Consider the following 21,999-nt stretch of genomic DNA (forward strand, 5'->3'; position numbering starts at 1 on the left):
CAGGCTTTATCAAACCTTCAGTCGGGCCCTTCTTCATAGCAAGTGAATTTTGTTCCAGTCCCATATAGCACAGCTCAGGATAACAGTAATTTTTAAACGGTAGCTTGGGGTTCCTCTTGCACCACTAAGCTCTTCTTACTGAAATCTTTCAGAGGCTCTTGCAGAGGTGCTGCAGTTACAGCCATCCATTGTGGTCAGGCTGCAGCGTAGCTATTTGTCATACAAAGAATGTGAAAAGCGCGAAGGTTTAGAAATGATGTGATCTGAATTACCTACATAAAACTCTGCCTGAGTGAAAGACCTTGAAGCAATGACTGAGGAAGCAATAATAATTCCGTACTCTGTATCTTCCCTCCAAATGATCTCAAACAGCGGTAAGCTTAACCTTTGGCATTCCTGTGAGAAATGCATCTCCATGTTGTTGACAGTAATTTGAAGCACCGAGATGTTACCATTAATAACTGAGGAGTGAGTGGCACACCCTCTGGGGCACAGAGAAGGTACGGTTCTCATCCAGAGGGGCCCTCCATCAGGACACAGAAGACAACAATCAGATAAAAGACCAGGTGAGACACTTGATCTGTGGGCTCCATAGTTTTATTTCACATTTTGCCCTCCTCTCCCCCTCCCTCTCCCAGCTTTGAGTTCCACCCTCTCAGCCTCCTCCCTTCTGCTCAGTTTCCCTGATCTCCTCCCCATTCCTCCCATTCTGCTCACCCCATTGCCAAGAGCCAGAGCAAGGTTAAAGGGACAATCAAAGATGATACAGCCAAAATGCCAAAGAATTTGAACCGTGGGAGATGAAAAACCTTCTCACCCTTCAGGACACTGGAGGGTCCTTTACGAGGAGCTTTTACCCAGTTTTACCCTGTTCCTATGGGTGAAGGATTTCCAGATGCACAGAATAACCTGATTAAATAAGTGGGCTTTCTAATATTCCCTTCAAACTTTACACTAAAAATTAGATGGTCAGATCCTACCTATAGTAGCGTGAGTAGCTGTTTGGTGACTGCAGATACTGTATTTTACTTAACACATTTCCATTCTATGTGCAGTTATCCACACAGACAACTCTCCTTCACTCAGGCCTAATACTTCTGAAATCAGTAAGAATTTTATTACTGGTTTCAATGGGAACAAGCTTAGGGCACGGATAGCCTATTCTGAGTGCATGACTGATGTCAAAGTAATCCATCAATGCAATTTAATGGCTGGTATTTGGTGCCCTCAGCTTCCAGACCCATAGGAAACCCAGGTCCGAATGCTCTCTGCTGACACAGCCTACATGTTCTTATCTGGGTAGGATGCAAGAAGACCAGTAGCCAGTGCTATAAGTACTGGACCTTTTCAAAAGCTGCCCAGATACCACATTAAGTGTTCAGCTGACCCTGGGTTCACTATGTCCCTGGGAAATTTGCTCTTCTTTTATTATTAAAAAGCATATAGAATTTTCAAAGAACTGCAACATGCCCTCATAAATTTAATGAGAGACGGGCCACTAACCACAGGCTACAACTTTGGAAAATCTCCCCTTTCTTCCAACTTTTAAGTTCAACAGATTTTAAACTCTTGCAACTTTTAATTTCCAGGTCATGTAATCTGTTACTTTGTAAAGTGAAAAACCTGTTTAGTACCACCAGATCTTTGTTAGTCCTAATCCTATAGCTGACCCCATCACTTCCTAACCTGCTCTTATGGAGGCTGTGAAAGCTTACTTTTTTCTCCCCAATAAACTAAAACCTTCATGCACTGATCACTATTCAATCCAAAAGCATACTGTGGATGAGCAAACAGAAGTCAGCTTACAGAGAAACTTTTGCGTATGGCTTTAAAGAAAGCCCAGCAAGGATTGACAATGATAGATGATCTCCCCTGTGACATCCAAGAATAATGTAGTTTCACATTTACATTAGGGAAAAACAACCAACAGACACACTTAAATAATCATTAAAAATTAAACACTTGACATAACGCAGATTTCAACCCTGTTCTGCCACACATCTTTTAGAAATCATTAATGGATATCATTTGAGGTCTTCTCATTTGCTTCGCTCATGAACAAAAGCTTTGTAATGGAGGTTCCTGTGTATCTGTTATCAGCAAAAGGTTCTCTCGAGGGAAATTAAGTGAAAGGACATTTTTCTTGTCTTCATATTTGACATTCAGGAGTAGTGACGAGATAAGGTAGGCACGGGAGTCTTTCAAAAGAGCGCCAGATAGCGATGGCAGCATTTCATAAGGACGTGAACCGTTCATCATCTGCTGAAAAGACTCCGTTAATGTGGCCTGCTTTTAAATCCAATGTTTCACAAGGAGTCCCATTTTCTATTGTTATTGTTACTTCGCCTTTCTCTTCTAAGTTTTCTCTCTCTGTTGACTCTTTATTCTTTCTAAAAACAAGGAAGAGAAAATTGTCTTATTCTATTGACCTGCAGCACTCCGCCAAGCTCTCACAGACAGAAAACAGCACATTTAGTTAGAAGGTTGTTGTAGGTTACGTACTGAAAGGCATCGTCTGGCGCAGAGGCTCCCCAGCATCATTTGCTCTTACATCAACTTTAGCTCTATTAGCTCACAACCACCTTTACATGCAAAAGCAGGCAGCTACCCACACAGCCTCTTTGCTGCTGTAAATACACCACTGAATGGGGGGAGGCCTTCCCTTCCTGGGACTGGAAACTTTGGTTTAGTGGTTCAAGGTCAGGACTGGGAATCAGAAAACCTAGGGTAAACGTGTTGTAAATATGTTATATGTATCACTTGGGCTACTGGTTCTGTGAAATGACTGGAGGTTGCAGAAGTAAAACCTGGTACAAGAGAAAAATGGAAATAAAAACCAACTCTGAATCTGTTTTTTTGCCTGAAGTCAGGAAGGACTGCACTACACACCTAGTCTGGCCCTGTTGTACGTCATAGATTTCAACCAATGATGTGGACAAATTAAAATATACTGTAAGAAACAAATTGACTTCTGACTAAAGCCTCCACTGGTGGAGACTTGAGTGTCTTCAGAATCCTTGACAATCTTCTCCAGAAGTTAGGCACTCTTCCAACCTAGTATCTTTTTATACTTTTGTTTTCTAGACTAAGCAATTTAATGGGTTTCACTTTCCTGGCTACAGTTCTCATGACAACCATATTAAAATAGTTAAATAAAATTAACTTAAAAAAAAAAAAAAAAAAGATGTAATAGAGAAGTATCAGTCAACATGTCATAGTGTTCCTTCAATTCCAGATTTATTCTGACCTTGAGATCCACCAGTTCATAGTTGAAAAACCTGCTGTACTTTACAGCCTGCAGCATCAGCGGTTTCAGAGGATAAGAAACTCAAAGGTCAGCTCCACTGCTTCTTCCTATCCCACAATACACACTGTAACAATCTGACTCAGGACAATCATAGCAGCCTGACTCAGTATAATATCAAATAATAGTGATATTAAGAATAATAAAATGTTATTGGCCTTTGGGAGATTGTTGGCATTACAGGCTTGCTAAAAATAAATGTGGGGATAGTACTGGAAGCCTCTGACCTCTGACTGCCTTATCAGCTCTTACAGGGATGAGAGTTCTTTGATTCAAAAAGTGTGGGCACAAACATAAAGAAAGATGGTTACTAAGGTGTGCATTCAAAAGAAAAGAGAGGAATAGAAGAGGTGTGTAACTTGTTGCCATAGGAATTCAGAGCAGCTAAGAATTTCTTAGTCCAAGGAGGGACTCAGCAAGTCAAGGGAAGATAAAACATTGTGGGTTACTCAGAACATGAAGACCAAATCCGTCTCAGGAAGGCAACCAGCTGCAAAATATGTGCTGGGTGAGTAACAGAGGGAAGCATTTGTGTGCTCACTCTGTCCTTCCTCTTCCCAAGGCAAATGTTTTTGGTCTTTGCTGAAGATGGGATTTTGGAAGTAGGGCTATCCATCAGATCAGTCTAACACATCATACACAGTAAAGAATAGAATAGAATAGAATAGAATAGAATAGAATAGAATAGAATAGAATAGAATAGAATAGAATAGAATAGAATAGAACAGAACAAAATGGGAGCAGAATAGTTCTGCTCGAAGGGACCCACAAAGACCATCAAATTCAACTGCCTGACCACATTGGGGCTGACCTAAAGTAGGGTCCTGCCCTGGGTAGGCACCAAATCTGTTAGTAGAGGGGGAGGTGTCATACTGCTGTGATGACAGGAGAACAAACATAAAGTTGGGAGATAATGTGTCTGATCCAGTTCTCTGTAAAGTCAATGGCTACAGCCACATGCAGCTGTGCTAATGATTGCAAACTACAGGCAGCTGTGGCCTGGATTTTTGCATGTTGGCAGTGATGCACAGTGAAAACCTAATTAAGAAAATCTTCCAGTTCAAGAAATGACACGTGAGTCTAACTCATTAAGGAAGCTCCATTAGAGGCCAATCATGTACTTCCTTGATACCCTGTGTGTGAGCAAGCTGAAGCACTCCCTTTTGTGCTTATTTGAATTAAGGTATTTAACTGGTACTTTAAAGGCCAGTAAAGACAAAATGCCAGGTTTATGAGAAGTCAACACTGTCCTTGGGGCCAGATTTCCAACACAGCTTACTAGGCAACATAGCTGTCACTGTGTCAGCTCTGGTCAGGTTTCCAGGAAAACTCATTACTGGCTGTTCTGAAGTCTTTTCACGACTTATCACATACTTCAGTGCCTGAAGAAGAGATGAGCACTTTTGAAATTCACTTCTCTAATGTCTGGCTCTTCTATCAAGAAGCCAAATAGCTCAGACCATCCATTTTACCTCTCCAGTCTTTCCAACAGTAGACAGAAAAAATATACACTTGTTTTACCCTCTCACTCCTTTCTCTCTGCCTGCAGATGCCATTGAGCTGAAAGGAGAGTTATAACTCAACCATGGATAACTCTGCTCTCAGGAAAGTCTATGCATAAAGACAAGGTAGGGGAACAGAGGAGGGAGTGAAAAGGTGCCTAATAGAACTGTTCATGCTCAGCTGAGCTTTTCTGTAAACAGGATGGGAAAATGTTGTCTTTCAGTCTGATATAAAGTAAAAAAGGACTTTTTTAGCTAGAAAAATCATGGCTATTTAGCATAATTTATTTATATTATGCTCATCTGAAATGTTCAGTGACCCCCTTTGAGCAAGGTGTTATATAGACTCACAGAGCCATGATACACAAAGATACACTGAGGGTAAATATGGGCTTCAGGAACCAACAGTGCTCCAGTTTTACAGATGAGGTTGCCTAGGTTCAGGGGATAAAATAACCTGAAGGTTATGGAAGGTTGTGACAAGGTTTAAACTATACATGATCTCAAGTGCCTGCCCTAACTCTTTCCCCAGCAGCATATCTCATCTACTGTTTGTTGAATTTTGCTTTTTGATAACAGAAAGGGGGGGCACAAATTCATGCAACTTTTCTGAATGCAAAATATAACTGAAGGGATTCAGACCACCCATCTCTCTATTAAAACCAGTTATCCCTCACAAAAAATGCTGTTCTTCTGAGGTCTTTTAACATTGCTTTTCGAAGTGATAAGGAGGCAGAAAGGAAAAATCTCTGCAACATACTGCTTTCCACATGTGAATCCATTGTCCTGATATATCTGAGGATATATGATTCTTTTGCTGATGTCAGACTTTGCATTACCCTAACCTTCAAGGCAGCCTAAATCATGGTAGAAGTTCAACTATTTCTTACTTCCATGGCAGGATCTCAGCTCAGATGAGAAATTTCCATTCCTCATGCCCAGCTCTGCACCAACAGTGACGGTGGGATCAAAACCTCCACAGATCTCTGACCCGCTTCTACCTGCTCACACTAGGACAGCATGAATAACCTTCTCTGTTTCACCACTGCTACCGCAGGGCAGAAAATGAGTGACAAAGGGAGCACCTCTCTCTCTTACCCTACCAACAAACAGCAGACACCTAGGCTGGTGAGATCTGGTCATGAACCTGTGAAGGGCTAGGTTGCTCAGACTCATCAGGATGTGAACAGAAGGTGATGAGGAACCATCTCATTGGGCAGGCCTTCTTCAGACATACGTTAACCATTACTGTGTCCTCTACTTAGGCTTCTCAAACTGCAGCAGCACTTTTTCTAGCCTTGTCAGTTTGTGACACTCTGGCCTTGGAGGGGGCACGGTCACTGGCAGGCTTCTGTCCCTTGGTAGCTATTTGGCTACTCTGTGAGAAGAGATTCACCTACAGCACGCTAAATCTTGAGAAAAATGACAACAAAAGTCTGTGTAAAGCTATTGTCTCTACTTAGATGACCTCCAGGATCAGGTTGTTATCCTCCCTGTTTCCAGTACCCCAGCATTACTAAGGCATTTAGTTCACAGTTAAAAAAATTTAAACCCTACCCTCAGAAAAGGACACAAAGGCTACCTTTACCTATGGATGGAGCAAGGACACAGCTACAATTTCTCTGAGGCAGATTTGAAAAGCACAACCAACCCAGCTAACTTAATTTGCCAGTACGTAGTTAGAAGAAAAGCTAAGCTGCTTACTTCTTGCGCTGCTGAATCCCTGCAACAACGAGGAAAACAATTCCGGCCACAATGAGACAAAGAACAACACCAAATACGATAAGCCAGGCAGGTGTGGAGGGCTCAACAGGAGGTGCCAATGTGGAGGGTATCTTCAGGAACTGCAGCGTTTTGTCACTCAGTAGGAAGGCATTGTTGATTCTGTTCCGGTTCATCCTTCACAAAAAAACAAAAAGCATCACAGCTCTTTAAAAAAGTATTTTATAAATAATAAAAAAAAGGATAGGAGAAAAAAAAATATTTTCACATGTGTGCTGCAAGTCTGTTGGGGTTGAATTTGATCCAGCATGATGTTGGTAGGATTACACAGACCTTCACTTTAGCATAGATCCTGTCAGTAATCCATAGATACCCACACATTTATGGGATTTTGAATACCAGACTTCTTTATTCATTTATCTGAAATATTGGAAAATACAGATGAGACTTGAAGTACAGTATTATTAGTTGTTTCTGGTTTGGACCACATGCTGAAGACATAGCAATCTAAAATGGTGGCTCTGTTGTCTTGTTTAGGAGACATTCAAGGATAGCGTGGGACTGGTGGAGCCACTCTGCAATGCTCAGAGGATTTTCTTATCAGTGCCCCTTGGTTCCACAAACTGAACTGTCCTGCCTGTTATAGGCATGTACATCTGCTCTTGCTGCTGTAGATTTTCTTAGATCCACGAGGCACTGGTTATTATTTGGTCCAGAAGAACCCATCCCCATTGCCAATATACCTTTCTTCCCTGTAGGATGTAGCTAAATGGATTTGCACTTTGCAGATGTTTTCTTTTATGAGAAACAGTAAGTCTGAGAAATACACTTTTTCAACTGAGTAGTACAACTGCTACCCTTGAATGGATATCTTCACTCACATTCATTACTTTTGAGCATTTGCAGTAATTTCTGGATCTGAATCTAAGTGGTCTCAAAAGGATTTAGCTGTATCTTTCATTAGCTTTTGCAAGACATTTGAAAATTTTGACAAAATTTATTACATACATTGGTGTTTGGAGATTTTGATTGCAGCTGTATGATTCACATCATCTCTTTCTTGTATACAATTAAATTAATTTACCATAAAGGAAGTATTTCCTAAGAAATATTTCCCATAAGATATATGGTAAACAAAGGTAAAAATTTTAAAATTACTCTTCTTGGAAATCATCACGTTGACTATCTCTTAAGCAGGAAATTCTTACCCTTAACGGAAAGCTAGCATTCCTGGAGAGAGATGAAAGCCATGGCATATTGTAAGACTCATTATATGGTAAGCCGCCTGTGATTTAAAGAGATTTTCACCCTTATTGATATAAATGGTTCTTTGTGAGCAGCTGAAGTAAGCGTTGTTCACCCTTCTCTAATGGCTGGAGTTACAGACTTCTGTGCTGAAAGATGTGCAGGTAACTACAGGTGCTTATTGCGTTTGTATATGCAGAAATATATCCATGTATATTTATGCAAGATCTTGGGAACCATACAGAGCTTTGAGAAGGTTTGCCTTCCTCTTTGTTCTTAGTTTCTGGAGAACCTCATACTGTAAAATCCTGGTCCTCGTTAGCATTCTTACATGATGCTGTACTATACAAAGAATTTGAATAATAGTTTAGTATGGAAGCCTGCAGTCAGAAGCAATTGAATTTTAAAATATGTAGCTTTATAGAACACTTTAATTCTTGTTTCTGTGTTAGGTAGGAATTACAACTTTTTAAAAATAGCATATTCTTTTTTTGGGTGAGAGACAATAGTTAAAAAAACAAACATGCTATAGTAGTATCCAATTTCTCCTTCCAAGGGGGCATATAAAAGACTTAAGTAAATCAGCTTATGCTACTGAATGATTCAAAGAATAACAGAAATGGAAAAGGAAAAAAAATAAATCTGCATTCCAGCACTCTTAGAGAGCTTCAGTGAATAAATAATCTGCTTCCTCTACTAATGCTATGAAACTATTGTTTGGTGCCTCTGCAGGAAACAGTTTAATCTACTCATAAGCTTAAAAGTTAATCTTTCCAAAAGAACGCATGCTCATTCATCAGGAATTAGGCATTACACCTCCACAGAGATAACGTGAATTTTTAAGACAAAGTACAGAATGTCTAAAAACAAAGAGGTCTGTTTTCCACTCAGTGCTTGAGAAAGATATGTGAGTTATGCTGCCTGTGGGAGTCATCCCCATAAACCCCTTTTGTAGCTTTGATAGACCATTGAAGTCAGGTTTTTCGCTCTTCAACTCCACACTCTTGCTTTTATTGGCTACGGAATGTGATATTGAGTAGAAAATGAACTGATTTGTACCACACGGTACTTTGTACAAGTAATGCTCAACTACTGTAGCAACTAGCATTCCAAAAAGACTGGAATGAGAATAATATGAGTACAAGGTTATTTAAACCAAGCTGGGACACAGCCAACTGTTCTCATGAATAGCTCACATGAGCTCTTCTCATGTAAACATTGGCTTCTACAGGAAGCCTGAAAAATTGTACTTGATGAGAACCTAAAGGGAGTCCATGGTTACTAGTCCTGGTGCATGCAGATGGGCATATAACATGCAATGAGCATGAAATGATATAACCTCCCCCCAAAAAAAGGCTGTAATCCTGTCACCTGAGGAAGAAGGCTCTCTCACAAGGAAATGTAGCAGCCAGATGCCAGCAGTGCTTCTGCCATGCACAGGATACCAAATTACAGCTTGGGCTCTGGGAAGGGGTCTAGCTTTCATCCAAAGCCCCAGCATTAAGAGAGATTCCTTCCACAGTTATAATCCCAAGGTTCACATGCTTTGAATTCTGTGGGCCTGTTAAAAATCCTGCTAATCTTACATGCCTGAAAGAGTACTGACCCTTTGGTGTTTTAACTACTTCAATTAGTTCATCCTTAAAGAGGCAGAGTGCTTATTGATGGCCCCAATGGAGAAAGCATCCTCAGTCAGCAAGAAAGAAGAGGCTGGAGAAGCAGTGACTGTACCTGATGGCTGCCTCTACCTCGCTTCCTGGAACAGTTGTTGTATTTTTGGTAGAATCCGTGACCACAAACCAAAATGACACCCGATCCGTCACATTGCAGAGCAGCACATTGGAAATTCTACAGATGGTTAAAAAATATATAATAATAATAAATTAAAGAAGCACGGGAGTAATTAATGAAATATTTCAGATTTTCCTAAAATACTGCTTTCATATAAGGGGAAATAATCTGCTAAAAAATGCAATGGTTAATGCCCAAGGAAGAAACACCACCCATGGCATTTCCCATTTCCCAATCTGATTGAAAATATGTAAGCTTATTGAGACCAAAGTTGAGCCTACAAATGAATTTCTGAATCTACTACAAACTTGTCTGAACTTGGACATACATTTAGCATAACAACCCAGAAAAATAAATATTTGTATCTTAATCATCTGGGCTTTGAAAAAAAAAAAAAAAAAAGCTATATAATAAGATAAACATATTGATGAAATAAGAATTTTATTTTTGACAACCAGTGCTACAGGAGCCAGATGTGGTGATTCCCCATACAATCTTCAAGTGTGTGCAGTCCTACAGGGTACACTTTCAGGAGGGAGGAGAGGAGGTCAACATGGAAGGAAGAGCAAAAAAAATTGGTGTTATTCTCTTTAACATCTTTCTGCACTGTCAAGCACAGAGCGGAGGCAAAAGACTGAAAATAAACATCATACTGGCACTGATCTATGCCCTTTAGGATGTGCTATGGCATATTTACTTCATCTGTTTCAAAAGAAGATTGCTTGGTTTTATGTGAAGTTAGCAGTGGAAGGCCACAGGCATGCAGCTTCTTATTGCATACTATGTAAAAAGTGGGTGACATGTCTTTAAAATGCTTTTTTTTTCAGAATCTTATAAACTTGTAATCTATCACTGATACTAATAAGTGTACTAAATGAACTATAATTAGAAATAACTTGCAGAATGATATCACCATGAGTGTTAAAAATAAAGAATTAAAGGCTAATACATGTATAACAAAGTGACTGAGAATAGATGGTGCCTTCGTGTTCTTCTGTCTGTTCCTATTTTTTATTCATATAGCTGAGAAACCAGCCAAACACACGTGTGATATACAGAAATTGCTATAAATGTAGCACTTATTACAGCATGGCAAGGAATATGGTATGTATCATAGAAGGACATCCAAAAACTTGAAAGACAGAGACCTAGAGAGAGAAAAATAGAAAACAACAACAACAAAACATTCTGTATCATTAATAAATAACCCTTTGGCTCAGGATTCAGATTTCCTGGTCATGCCCAAGCAGTGAGCAGATATTCCAAAAGCCCACAAGCAAGAGTTAGGACTATTTCTATTGCCAGGGAGTAGCCCAGCCTTGTTTCACCTTTGCATAAGGTCTGCCTGGCCACAAGCATAACAAAGCTGCCCTGTCCCTGTTTTGTTGGACCCCATTTGGGACAATTGGACTTCAACTACTATCTGCTGTTACAGAGGAGACCCTGCTGTGAGCCAGCAAAGAATACAGCTCCTCTCTTAATTAACTACGTTGATGCCCATTATTATCACTGGATTCAAGGTTTGGACTGTCCATCATCAAAATGCAAATTTTAACATTTCCTTTCCAGTTTCTGCAATTCCCAGGGTGACAAATCCCCCACTGGAAGCAATGACCTGCCACAGAGCTCTGTTTTGTAGTGCCATCTTCTGGCTAATTACAAACTTAATTAAATGACTGCTAAGAAGACTTCAGCAATGGTCTGAGGAGCAGAAAGCACAAAGTAGGAAAGAACGTAAGGTAACAAATGCTGCCCTTAGGTGCGTAGTCTCCAGCCAGAAGAAGGAAAAAAAGGGGGGAAAAAAAAAAGAAAAAAAGAAAAAAAATGAGATAGCTGTTAAGGCAGGACAGGCATTGGCTTGTTCACAACAGTTCACTTTGGATATTTTGTAGAAATACTTCTTGCTACAAGCTTTTTTGGGTGGTGGGTGCTTTTTTGGTTCAGGTGCCCGAGTGTTTGGGTAGGGCAGCCTTTAATTTTACAGAGAAGGTATATATTCCACAGAGACATGCAATAAAATGGAAAGCAATGATTTTGCAGAACTGAAATACCTACTTTTACCTCTCAGGAACAATGTCAATTTTGCAAATACAGAGAATTTTCTTGGATAAAAGAGGAAAGCCATCCTCTGGGATTTTAAAAGATGTTCACATCAGTTTGCTGGCAACAGTCAGAAGATGAAAGTAGATTTATTCCACTCAAAATAAAAGCAAAGCACAAAATTTACAGGAGGGGAAGAAAAAGTGTCTACTTTTGGCTGGTGGATGACAAACTCTTGCTGACTTCACAGAATATCTAAAAATGTTTCTGTGGAGGAAGTTTTCCATCAGGAGAATTTATAACAGTAGGACCTAAATCTTCACGCTGCTGCAGTTCGTAAAGAAGGAATTTCAGTGGTGCACTCAGAAACTGGTCTGGGTAGAAAATCTGAGTTCATAGTGCTCTACAAATATTCTCAAAATGTGGTGAGTGAGCAAAGCTCATTCCTCCAACAGAAAGACACATTTGGTGGGTAAAGACTGGCAGAACACCCTGGTGCTCTCTACATCCTCAGAGACTCAAAGGGACTCTTCATCCCAGGGCCTTCCCTACATTGCCAAGGCTTTCAGCACAAGTTAGGGCAGTCAGACATCGTTGGGGGCAGTGTCTCCATCTCTGGATGGAACAGCACTGAATCAGTTGGGCAGAAAGATTCATGCTAAGTTACGGAAATTTTGCCTCCTTAATGCCCCCTGTTGTGTCTAAAATCCTCTCCTGATTATCAGCATCTAAAATCCAGCTTCACTGCTGCTTTTCATCAGCGGAATCTGCATGATGCAAATCCTTTCGGGCTCCAAAAAGAATAACACTGTTCTCGAGAAGGTCAAAGAGGATTGCATAAACACCAAAATGGACTAGTTCAACAAGCACCAGTGTGACCAATGTGACTTGCAGCAGGTATGCCCCCCCCCCCCCTTTTTTTTTTCTTCCGGTGCTGTTTGCACATAGGTTTGATTTGCAGCATGCTGAAGTGTTCGAATCTCCTTATGGAGATTTAGAGGATTATTTAGGGATAAGAAGATCCATCAGGGACTCTGTGGGTGTTGGGTGCCCATGGTGGCTGTAAACTAGTGGGAGAAGCATGGGCCCTGAGTCCCAAGTGTCTATCTCTGGCTATCTCTACAAATTTATTTTGTTGTTCTAAGTGGTCAGAATATTATTTTATTTTATTTTTTTTTAGTATCAAAAATGCCTGTCCTAGGAGGATAGATAATGTTGATGAACTTTTTCTGGTTATTCCAATAGGAAAACTGCACCTTCCTTACATGGAAGATGTAAACTGGGGGAAGATGTACCAAAAGTAGATCCTTTCATTTGAACATAGGTAAATGTAATCACGTTCTTTCTACTCTAGAGATTAATCAGCGTCAGGCCCAAAAGAAATGCATATTATTTCAAATGAGTGACAGATTAGGGAAACCAGGATTGCTAACACAGGCTGCGGACAATTATCTTTTAATACTGGCATATCAAAGGTTTGCTTATGTAATTCATGAATGTATACATTGAGAATTAATCAAAAAGCTATACAGAGAGCAAGACATAAACTACATGTATTTCTCCACTGAACATTAAACCTCTGTTTTTTCCGTATTAATAATTACCGAGTAATTTGATGGATTATGTTTTTTTCCTGTTTCACACAACCTCGACAATTTGTCAAGCCTTTCAAACATTAAACACAGCTCCATGACTTATTAAATTTCAGTTTAGAAATTAACTTTAGAGAAACTGAGATACAATGTGCCATCCTGTCCACTCTGAGTGGGATCACTTGGTGGTTACACAAGGGCAGCACCAGCACCAGCTGCTTTTTCCAGCAGCACACTCAAATGCTTGCCATCACAGGCTGGCTTTAATCCAGCTTCAGAGCCTAACAAAAGATTACTTTGAATCTCAGAAATGATGGGCAGGCTGCAACAATGGTTATGCTGATCCACCAGAAAATTATATGGGGCCTGATCCAGCTTGCTGAAGTTAATGACGTTCAGTCTCATGTGGGAGTCAGTTGTGGCTGCTGCTGCAGTGTCGTGGCTTAGAAATTAATGGGATGTTAAAGGGGAAGTTTGTCACATTCTGGTTACGTCCCCATGCATAAATTATACTCTGTCAGAAACAGTGTTTGTTTGTAAAACAGCAGTGGATTTTTCATAAATTTTTCTTTTGTCAAAAATGTTTAACTGACTAGATGCAAAATTTGGGTAAATTTAGATGCTACCAGAATGCAGTCATTTGCAACTTGTTCCTTCTTTTATCACAGAATAATTTATAATCTTTCACATCTCATGATGAAAATCTGCTGGCATTTACCTGTAAATGTGCCCACAGTGTAATGCAATTTATTTGCCACAAGTTTTCTCAGAAGATTAAAAATTCTACCTCATCTGCAAAGTAGCAGAAAAAACTGCTTTGTGACAAAAGGTATAAGATTTCACTCAGTCTGAAGCTCAGTGAGTCCCTTTGGGATCGAGGTTGGGTACAGCCTGGCACTTACCTAACTTGTAACTATGTGGGGTCCTTGCCTCTGCCCCAGCAAGTTATACTCACGAGGAAGTCCTATACTGTCTTAGAAACAGGAAAAGATGTCCACACCTAGCTATTTGCAAATATTGTACTGACTTCTCCTCTGACAAACTTAGTAGCAGGAAATTGTTGACATGTGCAAGCCCACCTCCAAAATGGAGTAACTGCCATTATCATATTTGCCCATAGGAGAAACTGTCTTGGTAGGAAATTGAGCTAAGTGAGCACAAATGCTGTGGTTTTCCAGAGTACATAAGCACAGCTTCCATTAAATTTTTATCTCCTTTCATACTGGCTTGAATTTTTCCCATTCCTATACCAAACTTTCTAACATTAGTTGAGTCTGCAGACAGCCATGGTACTTGAAGAGAATAAAGCTCACTGGTGTCTGACACAGGCTTTTTGCCATGTGAAAGCACCATGGATTTGAAGGAAGAGAATAATAATTTAAAAAGGGGACCTGGGACTAAAATAAATATATGGAAGCAAATCCTTATGGGTCAGAGACTGAATTAAAATTCTCCTTATTTGAAAACCTGAGAAAAAGCCCTGCATAATCACCTTTAATTAGCTTGAATCTTAAATTCATTTTTTGTAAGTGTCATTTTCATTGTGTGCAGTGGGAACATACTTGACTGTTTTTGTTAAGCTCGGTGTAATGGCTCCTTTGATGAAATAAGGCACCTTCTGAGGAACACGAATAAAACAATAAGGAACCAAGCAATCCTGTGACGTAGAGGGGGAGCGCATCTTCTATTTACGAGAAAGTGCATCAGCCACAATAGTCATCATATGACTAAAGATAACTAATGTCTTTGCAAATGTGCACTATGCTTCATCTGATGCAATGATGGCCTAAAGCAGGTTTTTTTTTGGAAAGTAAATTGAAAACCCTATCCTCATTAGCGTACTAGAGCAATAAATCTTTCCTTTAAGACTGAAAAACAATGAAAAAAAAAAAAAAAGGCCTATAGAAATACACTCACAAGGTTTCTCGTTTAAGGAAGGGAAGAACATACTGAAGTTACAGCCTGCTAAATGGTCTGTCTGATCTGGCATCTAATTTCATAAGTAGCAATGATCAGAAGCCTGAGAAGAATATTCAATGCCTTAGGGTAGATTTAATCCCAAAACCAATTAATGGCTGATTTATGTCTGAACAGCAACATCTGAAACTTCTTGATGCTAGGTAATTCAGCAGCTGTAATATTAGGGAGAGAGCACCAGCACAGCAATCCACCTTCCAGTTCTCTGGCTCAGCTCATCTTTAGCTGAAGCTACACGCTGAGTAAATGTGCACCAAAGCTGCTTATTCAAGGATCCACACTGCATTTCTTGACCTTGCCGACGGGCCCCTTCACCTCTTCCCAGTACGGCCTCCAGAAGGCATCATGTCTTACTGCCAGATTCTGCTAGAGAAAATTGGCACAGCCCCACTGAGAGCGACGGCTGTGCCACTTCACATCAGTGGGGACACTGCTCCAAAGGCTGCGTGCTGCTTAAGACAGAGAGAGTGACATTTAACATTTATCTGGGTGTCAAAAGAATACACTGGAACAGTCTGCTTTTGGAGGCTGTATATAATGATTTCTACACCTTGTACAGCAGGGAATGGCCCACGAGGTGCAGCACTGTTAATAGGTATAAGGCAAATCAGAGTAGATGCTTACTGAGTTGTAGTCTTGCTGGAATATCTTCTCATAGTAAAAGCCACCATTGCTTTGAAGAGGTACTCTTCATTTGTATCCCAGGCATACTGTAAAGGAAGATGGAAAATCATCGGTTTCAGCTTCAGTGCTTGCAGTACAGCAGGGAAAAAGAGTCACTGAACTTGGAATGCTATGCTGATCAAGAAAATTAATAAATTCACTGGTTGTGCTATGAAAATAAATTCCTGTCTCTTATTTAGTGTGCAAAGATGACTTCTAATGGCTACTGTGAAATGCAATACAGAGTGAAATGAACTTTTCCAAAAACTGACTGAATGGAATGTTTCTGGAAACTGGCCAAACTGGAAATGTAAAGCACCTCATATAAAAGACCAGGCATGTTACCCGAATTCTCCCAACACAGCTGCACCAATTGCCTTGACTCTTTTGTTGTTGGATCAGCCATGTTAAGGAGGTTTACATTCTCTCTTAAAGACCAGATGGTTCTGCCAGAAAATAAAAAAGCTGATGTTGAAGGTAGTCTGTGGGAGCTGGATGCCAGGACACCAGGAAAAAAAAAAAAAAGAGATTGTGGCCTTATTGCTGCACGCTGTTCTTACAACATGAAGATAGACTCAGCTACAACCCTTAGACTCAGCTACAAGGAAAAATACTACCTCACATTTGAGATAAAAGAAAGAAAACAGTATCCTTACTATTTCAATAAAAAGTAAAAATGGGCTCCGAAAACTTTTCTCTGTTGTCTTGATGAAAAATCATACTTCCATTATTTCAGGTTTCTGAGAAAGCTTCTCTAGGTTCCCCTGGGCTTTCATTCCCACATGCAATTCTAATGACCAGCAAGAACTGTACCTATTACATTTTTATAACAAAAGACATGACTGAGGCATACTGATTGAATTTCCCCTTTCAGCAGATTATAAAGATTAATAGTTTCTTGGAATTATATTAGTGGAGGTTAGAGGCAGCTTTCGTCAGTCAGTCAGAACACAAATCTAATCTTTAACTTTCAGCATTAAAAAAAAAATCCTCACTGTAATCATCCAAAACAGAAAACCAGTGGAGTGGATACTTAACCCTGCTGACAACCTGGACCTACTTTTTCATGGGCCCTTATAACACACTCAAAACCCATCAATACACATCAAAAAACAGTAGACAAAATACCACTGAAAATGCCAAATCTTAATCCTGTTTTTTAAATTCTGATTTTGGATGCATGCAGCTGCAACCTCTCTGTAAAAAGGAGGAATCCACTTTCCAGACACCATCGCTCATTTTGCTCTGACATACTGTGGACTGGGAGCCTGAATAGGGAAGGAGGCAGACAGATAAAGGGCAGAAAGTCATACCGATCATATTTATCACCCCTAAATGAATGACGAGTGGTGAAATGGGCTGAGATACGGTTGGCCAGGGACAACAAAGCTGAGCAAAAGACAGCTTGAGCAGCATTAAAAGCCAGATGCAGCGCTGAGAATCAGGTTTCTGACTCACCACTCCTGCTTTGTGAATGAAGGGAGGTGCAAACACACTGTGATAATGCATGCCAATCGGGGAACTTAAAGTGAAAACAAAACAGGAACTGTTTGCATAAAAATATTTAAAAGCCCGTATTTTGAGCCCACTGCACTGATGGAAATGTAACAGTAATGTCAGCAATAGTATTAAAGGAAAAAGAGACAATGTAGTAGAGGAAGGAATACAGATGAGAGCCATAAAACTATTTACCATAATTTTAAAGACATCTGTATTTAAACCACAGAGCACAATTTGCAGCAGTAAAAAGGCAGATCATCCTCTTTTTCGTGTGTGGCACTATTGACTGAATCCCTACGTGCCATCTGTAGTCCTTGAGAGCAGGTCCAAAAGGACAGAATAAGATCATTTGTTATCCAGTGGATTAAACCAGCTGTAGAGATAATTCCCTCAGATGGATAATGGATAATGATGAAACTCAATTTCATGCTTACATGGACACAAATGCAATACCTGTACTACATACTATATGTATTTGACATGTTTATGTTTAGTGCACTACATGTATATATGCAAAATGCATCGTTATGAATGAAGTACTTGGTTTTCATGATGAAAAAATAATAATAACGATGAAGCATAGAGCTTCTTTAAGACAAAGTAACAAAAAGGGTACCAGCTCAAAGAGTAAGCACTATAAAACAGACAGAATAAACTGCAAGAAATGAGAGAGGAGACTGGCAGAGAAAACCTAGTGGCACTCAGGGGTCTGCTCTAGTGAGGAGAGGGAGCTGCAGGATGCCTTCTAGGCAGAAAGCTGAGAATCCCCAGGAAAACAGGGACGAGACAGGAGGAAGAGGAGATGGAGATGGCTGTGGGCTCCATGTTAACAAGACCCTCTGAACATGAGTGCTTGCAGGAATATGTGTGGTGAGAAGGCAACATAATTAGGAGGAAGATGGTGGCAAGAATGCCTTTAAGGTAATAAACAGTACAGACGCACCTGACTGTCAAAGCCAGTCTGCCAGTCTATTGCTTGCTGTGAAAGAAGAGGTTGTTGAGTCAATGGGGAAAAAAAAGAAATGATGAGTGGTGTAGATTGTAAAATGCTATAGTAGTTCTCTCAGGAAAATAAAATGTATGTTAGTAGAACAAAATTATAATCTTATAAACTTGCCCCTGGGCAACCTGATCCATATGCAATGGTGATTTGGCCTTGAGCAGCAGAGGACTAGGGACAGCTGAAGGTCTCTTCCTGTGGACATCACACCTGCTCACTCTGGTTGACTCTGGCCCTTTTGAGCTAACTCTCTATAGCTTTTCTAACTCCGTGACTAGGAAGCAACCAGTGACTCCAGAAGGCACTCATAAAGTTAACACCAAAATCAGAGAGACTCTGTCCGTAAATCACCTTCCTTCTGTTTAGGTTTCCTCCCACTAGCTAGCTAGCAGTGTCTCTGTCTCTGACATTATTTTCAAGTAACATGAAAACAGCTAGATACTTGCTATATCTTATCTGCTATTTCTACGCCACCATGATAAGAACAACATTAGTACACTAAAACAGTATTCTCTGCCTAAAAGTGCAGCCTACCTTGTGAACAGATGAAAAAATGCTGTCTGTCCTTATTAGTATCATTCAAAGTATGCACTAAATCACGTGAAAAACTATACTAACCTATTTCCTATACTCCTGAATGTATGTAGGAGTTATCCTTCCAATCCTACAGCAACATGCCCATGGATGGTATCAAAGTCTTCTGCAACCATCTAGCTTGAAGTGACTTGAAAGTGAATGAAACAGAATTAAATAGCAAAGCATCATACCAAGATATTCTAAACTGATTGTGTACTATTGTGATGCTATGACAGTGTTAACCTTTTCTTTGCTAAAATTAAAAATAAAAATCAATTAAAAAGCAAAGTTTAACAAATTATTAAGCCAAAATGAATTTCAGTTTGACAGCAGTTTCAGTTTTCAGTTTCAGTCATTTGCAGAGAAGACTACCATGGCTATGAAAAGGAAATATTAGTTGTGCAGTTAATAGATTGTTCATTATCTGTGGATAATTTTGTATGGCATATTGTTCTAAAATGCTGGTTTAGATTGTACCATTCTTTGGTCTTAAATCCACTTTACTGTACGAAATAAACTACTATCTATTTACCAAAAAAAAAAAAAAAAAAAAAAAAGGCTCCTCACTTTTTTTTCTTTCTTGTAATATAAAAATATAAAATGTAATATAAAAACTTTAAGATGGCTTGTATTATACCTTTCTGGGGATGAAAAATAGAAAAATTGCAAATGATCAGACAAATCACCCTTATTTTACTATAATTTCAGAACAAAAAAAAAAAAAACTGAAAAAGAGCACTGCTGGGAGCTGCAGTTTTTATTCTTTGTTTTGAGCCTAATGTTTTGAACCAAGATTAAATCAAAATATTTGTAGTTATTATCACGAGGTATTTCAATAAGGATTTTGACATATTTTCAGCGGTAGGATTGCAGTATTTCACTAATTTTTAAAACAATCTAGGTTTGCACAACTGTTTAATTAGTCTCTCACCCAAGAGGATTGACTTCAATACCAATTTCCACAGACAAATACTTTAGCATTTATCTTGAACATTTCTTCTAAATGTATCCGGCTTATGAAACTCCCAGTGGAACTGGTCCCTGCTACTGTTAAAGATACCTAATAGTCCAGGGTAGTTTCAGAATGGCTTCTAAGGTCACAGGGAGATTCTCATACCTCCAGTCTCTTCTAGCACGTAATTTATGGTGCTCTGTTTCCCAGGGCTCCTAACAATCAGACATCTTCCAGTGGAGATGACTGTCTAAGACATTTGATACCTAATTTTATTGAGAGTCCTGTAGCACTGCAGATTTGCTGTAAGCATTCAAAACTGAAAATGAATATTGCCTTCGGCCATATCTCATAGCTTTTTAGATCAGGAAGGACCATTTGGTCATCTAATTTCCCAAACTCTTGCATATTACAGACCATTATTGCTCACACCAGCACTCGTACATTAAGTCCAAGGACTTGAATTAAGCCAAAGCATTTCAGTCCTCATGAGACTAACATGTGCACCACAGACAGGGAAGAAAGGGCACTATCCAAAGCCTACATTAGTAGAGAACTGATGAGATATGCATGAATGAGCTCTACAGATCATGCTTGTCTGAAAGCCTGACATAAAATCCCATTTCATAAAGATCTCACAATCGTTTCCTGCTTATCATCCCTGACATGCTTGACTTTACAATTAGCACTCTCAAGAAGATATGTATTTCCCAAAATACAGACTTAGATTTATGCGGCATCTCTCATGCATGAAGTGCAACATCTCTACTGTTTGGTTTTTTTTTTCAAGAAAAAGAGAAAGAAGAGAAAGGAAAATAGAAAACAAAACAACAACAACAACAAAAGAATAGAAACACAGAAAAAGAAAAAAAGGAATAGAAAAAGGAAAAAAAACACATTGACAGAAAATTATCTTTATGAAAAGTGAAGCTTTACACTTCACTTACAGGATGTCATTTTAAGGAGTGGGCTAGTGCCATGATGTGAACAAGCTATTACAACTAACACTTCAGAACAAATTGCTTGAGCTGCCTTCAGAAATTTTACAGTGTGTATTAGTTTTTTTTTGGCAGATGTTTAGTTAGGAAGAATATGTGAAGATACTTTACTTACTGCATTATCTCCCAAAGCTGTTTTGATACTAAGGCGTACTTTGAAAGCATTCTGTGCATCTGACATAAAGAAAAGAAAGGCAAACATATATTGATAGTCACCAAGATAGGATTTTAAATCATCTACTTCTCTAATTATTTTACAGATCACAGATTCTAAATTTGCCCTAACGGATTACCTGGTTAGGAGAACCAGAAGCTACTAGCATGAATAAATGCATCAGCCCTATAGATTTTCAGTCAGGTTTACCATGACCTCCTTAAAATATGTAAGATCAACTTCCGTACTTAATTTGAAAAGTCAGCAAGGAAGTGAATGCTCAGAGTTACCATATTCAAACTGGATGCAACCAGCTAAAATAAAAAACATAAGAAGCTGACAGCTCTGTAGGCATAAGCTCATAGCTAAATTTCCCCGAGGAAGAGTGGGAAGCAGCAGCTCCAAAACTTACCTGGCTTGCAGAGCTCAGCATGAGCAATGGTAACTACAGAGAAAGTAAGCAGCAAAACCTGTAACATCCTTTCAGTGTGGAAAAGTTGAGGCAAAAAGAAGTAAGTCTCTGGTGTAAAGCACTCTTAAACTTTCTGTGACCCAGGATTAAAGCATCAGCAGCACAAAGTGAGCAACCAAGAAAAAAGGTTTAATAATTAACCCCCGTTATTTTAGCTAAAACGGACACTAGAAACAACTGTCTTCTGTTAGTTATTTACTACCTTTATCTGTAGTAAAAGGGAAAAAAATAAAGCTGTTATAAGGTTTTCATTTTCCTTCTCCCTTTTTAGAATAATGCAAAGCATTGCACGATGTGTTTTTTCGTTTTTTTGTTTTTGTTTTGTTTTGTTTGTTTGTTTTTTAATTTATTTTTTTTCCCTGCATGTGATTTTAGACACATATACACAGGATGTCTGGGATAATTAATGCCAGGCCAGACTGCAACTCCGGTGGCCGGATGCTGTGCTGTTACCCACAGGGTGTTCACCTGCACCGATGCTGTGCCGACAAAATCAGCTTCTGAGACATTA

General features: G+C 39.4%; 1 protein-coding gene across 3 annotated transcripts; it reads right to left on the minus strand.

Annotated features, from left to right (window-relative positions):
- Positions 1-579: 579 nt before the first annotated feature.
- CLTRN (collectrin, amino acid transport regulator) lies at positions 580-21,584 on the minus strand. 3 transcript variants are annotated; one of them, XM_068683610.1, is made up of 6 exons: positions 21,429-21,583; positions 20,978-21,036; positions 15,798-15,883; positions 9,505-9,621; positions 6,511-6,705; positions 580-2,390 (listed from the first exon to the last, which is right to left on the minus strand). In XM_068683610.1, exons 1-6 carry the CDS (start codon positions 21,493-21,495, stop codon positions 2,234-2,236), a joined length of 681 nt encoding a protein of 226 aa, XP_068539711.1. In that variant the 5' UTR covers positions 21,496-21,583; the 3' UTR covers positions 580-2,233. The 3 variants fall into 3 exon arrangements, with proteins under 3 accessions (XP_068539711.1, XP_068539724.1, XP_068539718.1); XM_068683623.1 differs by lacking the exon at positions 9,505-9,621 and having other exon boundaries at positions 21,429-21,584; XM_068683617.1 differs by lacking the exon at positions 20,978-21,036 and having other exon boundaries at positions 21,429-21,566.
- Positions 21,585-21,999: the final 415 nt, after the last annotated feature.

The sequence above is a fragment of the Anas acuta genome, chromosome 1 (assembly GCF_963932015.1).
Source record: "Anas acuta chromosome 1, bAnaAcu1.1, whole genome shotgun sequence".
Classification (NCBI taxonomy): Eukaryota; Metazoa; Chordata; class Aves; order Anseriformes; family Anatidae; genus Anas; species Anas acuta.